The sequence below is a fragment of the Mauremys reevesii genome, linkage group 14 (assembly GCF_016161935.1).
Source record: "Mauremys reevesii isolate NIE-2019 linkage group 14, ASM1616193v1, whole genome shotgun sequence".
Classification (NCBI taxonomy): Eukaryota; Metazoa; Chordata; order Testudines; family Geoemydidae; genus Mauremys; species Mauremys reevesii.
This window is the reverse complement of record NC_052636.1, coordinates 1,087,852-1,099,757: the sequence shown is the minus strand read 5'-3', so window position 1 is coordinate 1,099,757 and position 11,906 is coordinate 1,087,852. Positions and strand designations below refer to the sequence as shown.

Here is an 11,906-nt window from a genome sequence, read left to right as displayed (position 1 = left end):
GAATGATGTTCGCTTGTTTTGCAACAGTGTAACTCTGTTGACTCATATTTAGCTTGTGATCCCCTATGACTCCCCGATCCCTTTCCGCAGTTCTCCTTCCTAGGCAGCCATTTCCCATGTTGTATGTGTGCAACTGCTTGTTCCTTCCTAAGTGAAGTACTTTGCATTTGTCCTTATTGAATTTCATCCTCTTTACTTCAGACCATTTCTCCAGTTTGTCCAGAGCATTTTGAATTTTAATCCTATCCTCCAAAGCACTTGCAACCCCTCCCGGCTTGGTATCGTCCGCAAACTTTATAAGTGTACTCTCTGTGCCATTATCTAACTCATTGATGAAGCTATTGAACAGAACCGGACCCAGAACTGATCCCTGCGGGACCCCACTCATTATGCCCTTCCAGCATGACTGTGAACCACTGATAACTACTCTCCTGGAACAGTTTTGCACCCACCTTATAGTAGCTCCATCTAGGTTAGGGTCATTTCAATACCATGAAAGTCCTTCTTGCCCAGCCCGGCTGGGGAAGGAGGCTCTTCCACTTGAGCCAGGGCATCCTTTGGGAGTGTAATCAGAGACACTGAACTAGGAAGCCGTGTTAAAAAACAAAACAGTTTTACCTGGACTGTAGTTCACCACAGCTTCCTTCTCTGGGGCGAAAATCAACTACTGGGTGCCTTCTATATCGAACTGAGTTCTTGCCAAATCCTTGGCCTGGGTCAGGGTACTTTTACACTCCTGTGGTGCAGAATCCTTTACCAAACTACCCAAATTCTGAGCAGTGTTAGGGAGGAATGGCTTCCCCAAACACACTCTGTTTGTTTCTTTAATCTAAGTTAGGCATTGGAACACGCCATCATTCTGCATCCGAATCCCTGTGAGTCACCAAAGGAGAGGAACGTATTAAAAATAGATATTCTGCAGCTCTATCACATGCAGCACTGAGTTCATTTTAATGCACGTTTGCAGCATCTACCAGGGACCAGTTCAGCAAAACTTTTATTTTGTCCACATCAACACAGACAGGGACCGCGTTTCCCACATCATGGGGCACATTCAAACCAGCTTCACTCAACAGCACTTCATTATTACGGAGTCGTGTTATTCACAAAAACCAAAATGAGCATGCGACCTTCTCACCCGCAAACTATCCCAGCTCGGCAGGAAAAAGTGGATTTGTCAATGGGCAATATCTGGTATTTAAACTGGGAATGATCGCACTGCGTTTGGGAGCCACTGGATTTCCCCATCCAGGTCTGGGACACTTTCATCTCCAGCCCTCATGAGTCGGATTTAGGATCAAATTGCTATTATTACGTTTGGGAAGTGGAGGGATAGAATAGAGGTGGATAAACTCCATCGTAGCTCAGACGGACGCCAGCGCAGCTGGAGTGAGCCGGCCTAGTGACGGTGCTGGAGGGAATCCCTCTGACTCACCCCATTTCCTTCTGATGTTGCGGAGGCCGAAAATATGCATTTGTCCCACTCCTGCTCCTCCTCTATTTTATATTGAAATATATTTTAAATGAGAAAAACGGTGAATAAACCAAACAACCTGCTGTCCAGCACAACCTGGACCAGCGTGAGAGCACCTGGGAATGAGACAATCTGTCGCCAAAGCGGGAACTTGGTGACTCTAACAATCGCTCTGCTAGTGCGGTGACAGTATGAATGTGATGCTCAGGGCTCGTCTACACTATGAAAATTGGTGTTGATTAGGACAGGTCAAAGGGGAAGGTGCTAGCTAACCCCAACCATTGTACCTGGGTTATGTCAGCACGGCACATATAGCAGTGTGTTTACATTAGGGTAGCTACCTCCAGCAGGCCAACGCCATGGAAAATCCCAGAGAGACAAAGCCCAGGTCAATTTTCACTCAGTGTAGCTACTGGAGGTCACCCCGACTTCCTGCACCTGGGGCTGATGGACACTCCCGGCAGGAGGGAGACACACTCCCATGACTCACAGGAGAAAGGAGTTGATGGAAAGGACCACAGGATTCACCCCTGAGAAGGGAGACTGCAAAAGGAAACGCAGGCAACTCACCTGGGGGAGTTGAGAGAACACGATGATGCAAATGCTATAAACAGCTCTCAAAAAAAGTCACTATGTGGGAATTAGCAAAAAAAATATTTTCTCTGCCCTGCACAAACTTTTTATGGTGTTTATCTATCCTGTGAAATCGCTGATGTCTATTAAGGTGTGAGCACCAGATGAAACTTTCCCCTCACTCGCAGCATTCATAGGGTGTTCTCCTGTGTGGCTCCTCTGATGTTTAAAAAGGGCTGAGCCCTGGGGGAACGTTTTCCCGCATTCACAGCATATATAGGGTTGCTCCCTTGTGTGCATTCGCTGATGATTCATGAGGCCTGAGCTCTGAGTGAATTTTTTCCCGCACTCACGGCACGTATAGGGTCGCTCTCCTGTGTGCATTCTCTGATGAGTAATGAGGCCTGAGCTCTGAGTGAAGGTTTTCCCGCACTCGCCGCATTCATGGGGTCGCTCTCCGGTGTGGATTCTCTGATGAATAATGAGGCCTGAGCTCCAGGTGAACTGTTTCCCGCACTCGGTGCATTCGTAGGGGCGCTCTCCCGTGTGAATCCTCTGATGCTTATTAAGGTCGTATTGGAAAGTGAAGCTTTTCCCGCACTCACAACACTCATAGGGTCTCTCTCCCGTGTGGATCTTCTGATGTCTGATAAGGGATGAACTCTGAGTGAAGCTTTTCCCGCACTCACGGCACTCATAGGGTCTCTCTCCCGTGTGGCTTGTCTGATGCTTAATAAGTTTTGATTTCTCACTGAACTGTTTCCCACACTCGCCGCATTCATAGGGGTGCTCTCCCATGTGGCTCCTCCGGTGTTTAAAAAGGGCTGAGCTCTGCGGGAACGTTTTCCCGCACTCGGCGCAGGTGTAGGGGCGCTCTCCTGTGTGAATTCTCTGATGATTAAGAAGGCCTGAATTCTGAGTGAAGCTTTTCCCGCACTCACAGCAGGTGTAGGGCCGCTCTCCCGTGTGCATTCGCTGATGACTAATAAGGCCCGAACACTGAGTGAACTTTTTCTCGCACTCGGCGCATTCGTAGGGGCGCTCTCCCGTGTGCATTCGCTGATGGTTAATGAGCCCTGAGCTCCAGGTGAACTGTTTCCCGCACTCACTGCATTCGTAGGGGCGCTCGCCCGTGTGAATCCTCTGATGCTTATTAAGGTCGTATTTGAAAGTGAAGCTTTTCCGGCACTCACAACACTCATAAGGTCTCTCTCCCGTGTGGATCCTCTGATGTCTGATAAGGGATGAGCTGTGGGTGAAGCTTTTCCCGCACTCACGGCACTGACAGGACCTGTCTCTCGTGTGGCTTGTCTGATGTTTAATAAGGCTTGATTTCTGACTGAACTGTTTCCCGCACTCACGGCACTCATAGGGTCTTTCTCCCGTGTGGCTCGTCTGATGTTTAATAAGTGTTGATTTCTCAATGAACTGTTTCCCGCACTCGCAGCATCTGTAGGGGCGCTCTCCGGTGTGGATCTTCTGATGTTTAAAGAGGATTGAGCTCTGCGGGAAGGTTTTCCCGCACTCGCTGCATTCATAGGGTCGCTCACCGGTGTGGATTCGCTGATGATTGATAAGGACTGAGCTCCGAGTGAACCTTTTCCCGCACTCACAACATTCATAAGGTCTCTCTTCTGTGTGGCTCCTCTGATGTCTGATAAGGGTTGAGCTCCGAGTGAATTTTTTCCCACACTCACGGCACTCATAGGGTCTCTCTTGGGTGTGGTTTGTCTGATGTTTAATAAGGTTTGATTTCTCAATGAAGTGTTTCCCGCACTCACAGCATTCGTAGGGGCGCTCTCCGGTGTGGATCCTCTGATGTTTAATAAGGGTGGAGTTCAGAGTGAAGTTTTTCCCACACTCAGTACATGTGTTTTCTGTCTCTCCTGTGAGGGTTTTCTGCTGGGCTGTGATTTCCTTGAAGTCCTGGTGAATTCGCTGACAATCAGTGGATTTGCCCACTTTCTCCCTGGGCTGGTTTCCCTCTGGACTTTGCTGATTCTCAGAGGCTTTTCCCTGCACACGATGCCTGGACACATCCCCTTTGGATCCTTGCGATAATTCCCCGTGTGCCTCCACGTGCTCACCATCTTCCTGCTGAGGATTCTGCTCCTCGTCCTCACTCACCATCGCATCCCCTGCTAGGACAGAGGGAGAAATCTCAGAAACGGGTGTGGAAAAGGGAAACAAACTGAAATTAGAGCTGGAGAGACAGAAAAACACCTAATAGCTGAATTCTGCAAAACCCTTCCCCATAGGGGAGAGAGGAGGGGAATGATTCTGCTTCCACCTCCCATCAGGGAGGGAGCTGCTGCCAGGTGACAGTGAGGACGGGTAGGAAGCCATGAGCGACAGCTGCCCATAGGGTACAAGGCACAATTCCAAGCACTCACAAGGCTTTTCTAGGGAGTCCCAGCTCTTTCTTTCAGGCACTGTCAGTTCCTGAATTGGTTTAACGATGCCTCACCTGCGCAGGCGCCTCTCGGGAGCTCTCCTTCCTCAGAGCCCTGGCGGTCCGGGACCCATGGCTCCTCCCCTCGTTCCAGCTGGGAGATCACGTCAGGTTTGGAAACGGGACACCCTGCTCAGGGGAAAGAAAACAAGGGGGAGGACAGCAATTCATGGGACATTTGTCACAAAGAAGGTTGGATGCCTTTTACCCCAGCCCATTTTTAAGCAGTAAAATCCCGAAGGCGGCTCCCCAGGTGGCTCAGAGGTGCAGGACACTCTGCTTAGGAGGGATTTGACGATCCGCATCTCTGCTGGGAACACACACAGCCAGACACGCCGAGCTGCTAAAACACAGGTCCCAGAAAGTAAAGACTCCAGCCAGAAAAGATGTCACTTGGGACCTGCTTCTTCATCAGAGAGAGAAAGCCAGAGAGTTGTACAAGAGCCGGGATTGGCGAGCATGGGGCTCAGGGCAGTAAGGAACAGGAGGGACTGGGGGTGGCACTAAATAGTCGTATCTCAGGGCTTGTCTACACTTGAGACACTGCGGCTGCACTTCAGCGTAGCCACTCGCTACAGCAATGCGAAGGGTTCTCCTGTCGGCTCGGTGGACAGAAGCCTTATTTCCTGTTTAAACATTAACTATTCTAACAACTGGAAAAGCCACATGTTTCTTTGCATTCTCCTGACATTTTCTGGGTTTTATGGGCATTCAGTGAAGGGCGACTGGTCCAAATATTGAGTTATTTGATCAAGGGATTCCTGAGATACAGCCTTGCCAGCAGAGGCAGCTTTTTACATAAGAACGGCCAGACTGGGTCAGACCAATGGTCCATCTAGCCCAGTATCCTGTCTTCTGACAGTGGCCAATGCCAGGTGCCCCAGAGGGAATGAACAGAACAGGGAATCATCAAGTGACCCATCCCCTGTCGCCCATTCCCAGCTGCTGGCAAACAGAGGCCCGGGCCACCATCCCTGCCCATCCTGGCTAGTAGCCATTGATGGACCTGTCCTCCATGAACTTATCTAGTGCTTTTTTGAACTCTGTTAGCGTCTTGGCCTTCACAACATCCTCTGGCGAGGAGTTCCACAGGTTAACTGTGTGTTGTGTGAACAAATACTTCCCTTTGTTTGTTTTAAACCTGCTGCCTGTTCATTTCATTTGGTGACCCCTAGTTCTTGTGTTATAAGAAGTAGTAAACAACACTTCCTTATTGACTTTCTCCACAACAGTCATGATTTTACAGACCTCTATCATATCCCCCCTTAGTTGTCTCTTTTCCAAGCTGAAAAGTCCCAGTCTTATTAATCTCTCCTCATACAGCAGCCGTTCCATACCCCTAATCATTTTGTTGCCCTTTTCTGAACCTTTTCCAATTCCAATACATCTTTTTTGAGATGGAGCGACCACATCTGCACGCAGTATTCAAGGTGTGGGTGCACCACAGATTTATATAGAAGCAATATGTTATTTTCTGCCTTATTATCAATCCCTTTCTTAATGATTCCCAACATCCTGTTCACCTTTTTGACGGCCACTGCACATTGAATGGATGTTTTCAGAGAACTAGCCACAGTGACTCCAAGATCTTTTTCTTGAGTGGTAACAGCTAATTTAGACCCCATCATTTTATATGTAGAGTTGGGATGATGTTTTCCAATGTGCATTACTTTGCATTTATCAACATTGAATTTAATCTGCCATTTTGTTGCCCAATCATCAAGTTTTGTATAGTTTCAACCAGTTTGCCCGGTACCGAAGTCAGGTTTACAGGCCTGTAACTGCCGGGATCACCTCTGGAGCCCTTTTTAAAAACTGGCATCACATTAGCTACCTTCCAGTCATCATGATTTAAATGATAAGTTACAACCTACAGTAGTAAGTCCTGCAATTTCACAGTTGAGTTCCTTCAGAACTCTTCGGTGAATCCCATCTGGTCCCGGAGACTTATTACTGCTTAATTTATCAATTTGTTCCAAAACCTCCTCTAACGACACCTCAATCTGGGGCACTTCCTCAGATCTGTCACCTAAACAGAAGGGCTCAGGTTTGGGAATCTCCCTCACATCCTCAGCCATGAAAACCGATGCAAAGAATTCATTTAGTTTCTCCGCAATGGCCTGATCGTCCTTGAGTGTCCCTTTAGCACCTTCATCGTCCAGTGGCCCCACTGGTTGTTTAGCAGCTTCCCGCTTCGGATGTACTTTTAAAAAAATTGCTATTAGTTTTTGAGTCTTTGGCTAGCTGTTCTTCAAATTCTTTTTTGGCCTTCCTAATTATATTTTTACACTTCATTTGCTAGAGTTTATGCTCCTTTCTAGTTTCCTCACTAGGATTTAACTTCCACTTTTTAAAGGATGCCTTTTTGCCTCTCACTGCTTCTTTTACTTTGTTGTTTAGCCACGGGGGCACTTTTTTGTTTCTCTTACTGTGTTTTATAATTTGGGGGATACATTTAAGGTGAGCCTCTATGATGGTGTCTTTACAAAGTTTCCATGCAGCTTTCAGGGATTTCACTTTTGGTGCTGTACCTTTTAATGTCTGTTTCACTAACCTCCTCATTTTTGTGTGGTTCCCCTGTCTGAAATTAAATGCTACAGTGTTGGGTTGCTGTGGTGTTTTCCCCGCCACAGGGATGTTAAATTTAATTATATTATGGTCACTGTTACCAATCAGTCCAGCTACATTCACCTCTTGGATCAGATCCTGTGCTCCACTTAGGACTAAATGAAGAATCGCCTCTCCTCTTGTGGGTTCCAGGACCAGCTGCTCCAAGAAGCCGGCATTTAAGGTGTCAAGAAACTTTATCTCTGCATCCCGTCCTGAGGTGATACGTACTCAGTCAATATGGAGATACTTGAAATCCCCCATTATTAGAGTTTTAATAGCCTGTCTAATGTCCCTGAGCATTTCACAGTCACTATCACCATCCTGGCCAGGTGGTCGGTAATAGATCCCTACTGCTAGATTCTTATTTGCGCATGGAATTACTATCCATAGAGACTCTATGGTACCGTTTGGTTCATTTAAGATTTTTACTTCATTTGATCCTACGCTTTCTTTCACATATAGTGCCACTCCCCCACCAGCACGACCTGTTCTGTCCTTCCGATATACTTTGTACCCTGGTATTACTGTGTCCCATGGATTATCCTCACTCCCCCAAGTTTCTGTGATGCCCGTTATATCAATCTCCTCATTTCATACAAGGCACTCTAGTTCACCCATCTTATTATGTAGACTTCTAGCACTGCTTTATAAGCACTTTAAAAACCTGTCACTTTTTAGCTGTCTGCCATCACATGATGGAATTGAATGGGACTTTTTTTCATTTGATTGTTTCTCGTCAGGTCCGACCCATATTTTAGCATCTTCCGTCCTCTTACAAACCTGTCTCGTTCTTATAACGTTTCCTTGCACACAGCTCTGGCTATGGCTCTCCTTGTCCCCTGACCTAGCTCAGTCACTCGGTTAGTACATCTGCAGGTAGCCAGAAGTGACCAAGTCTTTGGAACTTGGAATTTCAGAGCAGCACAAGCCGAACTGGTGAGTCGATGACACTGAAATGCACATGTGCTGCCAGACGAAATCCCTTCTAACGGCTAGAGGGTTTCCTGCAATCCGCTGACACTGTAAAAAGTCGACCCAAGGGAATGTGCTGTGGCCATTCAACCTGAGCTTGAATTTGAGATTGACCCTTATCACCTCAGACAATATGTGTTGGGCATTTTTCTTGCATTCTGCAGACGTGCTTCTTGGATGTTCTGCCCTCTGATGCTAAAATGTTTGGGTCTAGAGTAGTATTTTAAAATCCAGATGCAGACTCTTGCCTGGTCTGTACTTAAAAGTTTTGCCAGCATAGCCCTGACAGGTAGGGGTGTGAAAAAAACCACCCCAGCGATGCCCACAAAAGCTCCAGGGTAGGCACAGTTATTGTGGCAAAGACAAAAAAGAATCTATGAGGGGGCGGATCAGCCCTGCACATGTGGACAAGGGGGATCCGGTGGACATAGTGTACTTAGATTTCCAGAAAGCCTTTGACAAGGTCCCTCACCAAAGGCTCTTACGTAAATTAAGCTGTCATGGGATAAAAGGGAAGGTCCTTTCATGGACTGAGAACTGGTTAAAGGACAGGGAACAAAGGGTAGGAATTAATGGTAAATTCTCGGAATGGAGAGGGGTAACTAGTGGTGTTCCCCAAGGGTCAGTCCTAGGACCAATCCTATTCAATTTATTCATTAATGATCTGGAGAAAGGGGTAAACAGTGAGGTGGCAAAGTTTGCAGATGATACTAAACTGCTCAAGATAGTTAAGACCAAAGCAGATTGTGAAGAACTTCAAAAAGATCTCACAAAACTAAGTGATTGGGCAACAAAATGGCAAATGAAATTTAATGTGGATAAATGTAAAGTAATGCACATTGGAAAAAATAACCCCAACTATACATACAACATGATGGGGGCTAATTTAGCTACAACGAGTCAGGAAAAAGATCTTGGAGTTATCGTGGATAGTTCTCTGAAGATGTCCACGCAGTGTGCAGAGGCGGTCAAAAAGCAAACAGGATGTTAGGAATCATTAAAAAGGGGATAGAGAATAAGACTGAGAATATATTATTGCCCTTATATAAATCCATGGTACGCCCACATCTCGAATACTGTGTACAGATGTGGTCTCCTCACCTCAAAAAAGATATTCTAGCACTAGAAAAGGTTCAGAAAAGAGCAACTAAAATGATTAGGGGTTTAGAGAGGGTCCCATATGAGGAAAGATTAAAGAGGCTAGGACTCTTCAGTTTGGAAAAGAGAAGACTAAGGGGGGACATGATAGAGGTATATAAAATCATGAGTGATGTTGAGAAAGTGGATAAGGAAAAGTTATTTACTTATTCCCATAATACAAGAACTAGGGGTCACCAAATGAAATTAATAGGCAGCAGGTTTAAAACAAATAAAAGGAAGTTCTTCTTCACGCAGCGCACAGTCAACTTGTGGAACTCCTTACCTGAGGAGGTTGTGAAGGCTGGACTATAACAGTGTTTAAAAGGGGACTGGATAAATTCATGGTGGCTAAGTCCATAAATGGCTATTAGCCAGGATGGGTAAGAATGGTGTCCCTAGCCTCTGTTCCTCAGAGAATGGAAATGGATGGCAGGAGAGAGATCACTTGATCATTGCCTGTTAGGTTCACTCCCTCTGGGGCACCTGGCATTGGCCACTGTCGGTAGACAGATACTGGGCTAGATGGACCTTTGGTCTGACCCGGTACGGCCTTTCTTATGTTCTTATGTTCTTATGTACGGGGTGGGGTGGGGGGTTAATCCTTCCCTCCTAGAAGATGAAGCCCCACCCCTGAGGCCTGCTGCTACCAGAACCCCAGGGAGTGTCGGATGCTGAGGAACCTGGAGACCCCTGTACCATATGGACGGCTGCTGCCAGACGGCCGGTAGGAAGTGACCCAGGGAGGGTGAGCGACTGGTACCTCCCACCCTTACGAGGTCAGCGTGTTTTGGTAGGATTCCCCGCTGACCCCGTGGCGGATCGCACCACCGCTGTCCGGACCCTGGGTTGGGGCCCGGTGGAGTTGGGTGGGACCAGGCACCAGCCACTAGGCCCCCGTTTTGCCTCCAAAGGTGGCTGTATTGACTCTCGCCATTAGGCCGCACGGCCCAAGGGGCACATTGAATGGACTCCGGCCGCTAGGCTGCATTACCCCACTCAGGAAGAGGCGACAGACGGACCCTGGCCATTGGGCCACACTGGGCTGACTAAACTGGGGGCAGGGTGGGGTTAGAAAACTGACGTAGGTGAAGAGAGGCAGGGTTACCTCCCCCCCCGACTCAAGGGGTCAATGAGGTATGAAGCCCTCCACAGAGCCATTAAAAAAAACAAACCAAGGTAATTAAACACCCACATGTGCCATTCATGCAGAGTTCAAGGGAAGAGGCAGATTCTTCATCTCAGGAAGTCTCATGTCAAGGCTGGATGCCTTGGTTGGAGAGGATTTAGTCCAGCACAAGGCATTCAGCTCAGCGCAGCAGTAACTGGATGAAATCCTACTGCCTGAGTGATACAGGAGATCAGCCTCGGTGACCTAATCGTCCCTTCTGGCCTTACAAATCTCTGACTCTATAATAGAGACGAGGAAGGACGAAGACCGTCCCATTGTGTGTGGTGTGTTGCACAGGTGGGAATCCCAGCATTTATCGGCACACCCTCCAGCCGCGTGCCCTGGCCCAGCTGGAGCTGCAAGGGGATGCTGGGTGGATTACTTGGCACAGCTGTGACTGTGATATAAAGAGAGGTGTGACTGGAACTTGGCCGACCAAGTATCGCTCATTTCTGTGCTGAGTGTTGTAGGTTGTGTCCGTGAAGGAGCACGGGGCGGGGGCTCTTGTCCCAGAGATTGGCAGCGGCCCGGGGGCCGTACATGCTAGTTGTCTCCGGGGCTCAATGAGGGGTAAATGAAGTCAGTGGCTCAGAAGGACTCCTCGGGGGTGAGATCTCTGAGCTGGTTTGTGCAGAGGGGTGGGCAGCTTCTGTTCATGACGCTGACCTAATCCAAGTTTTGCCTTGGCAAAGAGAAGGCGTTAGACTGTGTGCTGGACTGTGTGTATGCTCTGCTCCCAGAGGGCCGGTGTGTGTGTCACTGGCATGGAGGGGTGATGCTCAGACAGGGCAGAGGAGAGGCTCCATTGTGGGGGGGAGCGTGAACCTTAATTCTGCGTTTCCCCTTCTAAGAACCGAGGGGACAGGACTCCTTACCCAGCGAGGTCACGTTCTCGTAGTTCTCCTGCATGACATCCCTGTAGAGGGCTCTCTGAGCGGGGTCCAGCAGAGCCCCCTCTCCCCTGGTGAAATACACAGCCACCTCCTCGAAGGTCACCGGCCCCTGAAAGAGCAAGAGTCCAACACTCAGTACCTGCTGCCCCACTCACAGCCCCACTATTCGTGGGGGAGAGGAGCCCATTAAATGGGAGCTCTGGATGGTTTGGCATCAACAGTCCCACCCCACCCTGCTCAGAGCATCCAGGAAACACCAGCGGGAGGGGACGAAGCGAGAGCCCCTTGTCTCTCCCAGCAGATCCATCACCCCCCTACTAGCCACAGACTGATACAAGAGATGGAGCCCCTAGCAGGGTCCAGGGAGAGCTCCCTGGTAGGAAGCCCAATAACCTCCCCATTCTGAAGAGCTGGATGTGAAGGGAGGGGAATCTCCCCTAAGCCTCACTGGTGGGTGCCCCCTTCATTTCTCACAGCAGCCGCTGGTTAGTCGGGGCAGGCTCCAGCCCTGGGAGTCTGGTCAGTTTTCTAAGCCCCATCTAGGTGGGTTGTTTCCTGTACCACAGATTAGGGCATTTCCACCTTCCAACCTCAGGGGTCTGTTCCTAGACTCTAGGCCACTTA

The 11,906-nt window shown here is 48.5% G+C and overlaps 1 protein-coding gene across 1 annotated transcript; it reads right to left on the bottom strand.

Moving 5' to 3' along the window:
• Positions 1-367: 367 nt before the first annotated feature.
• LOC120381424 (zinc finger protein 345-like) lies at positions 368-11,302 on the bottom strand. Its single transcript, XM_039499614.1, has 3 exons — positions 11,265-11,302; positions 4,515-4,628; positions 368-4,185 (listed from the first exon to the last, which is right to left on the bottom strand). Exons 1-3 carry the CDS (start codon positions 11,296-11,298, stop codon positions 2,168-2,170), a joined length of 2,166 nt encoding a protein of 721 aa, XP_039355548.1. The 5' UTR covers positions 11,299-11,302; the 3' UTR covers positions 368-2,167.
• Between the last annotated feature and the right edge of the window lie 604 nt (positions 11,303-11,906).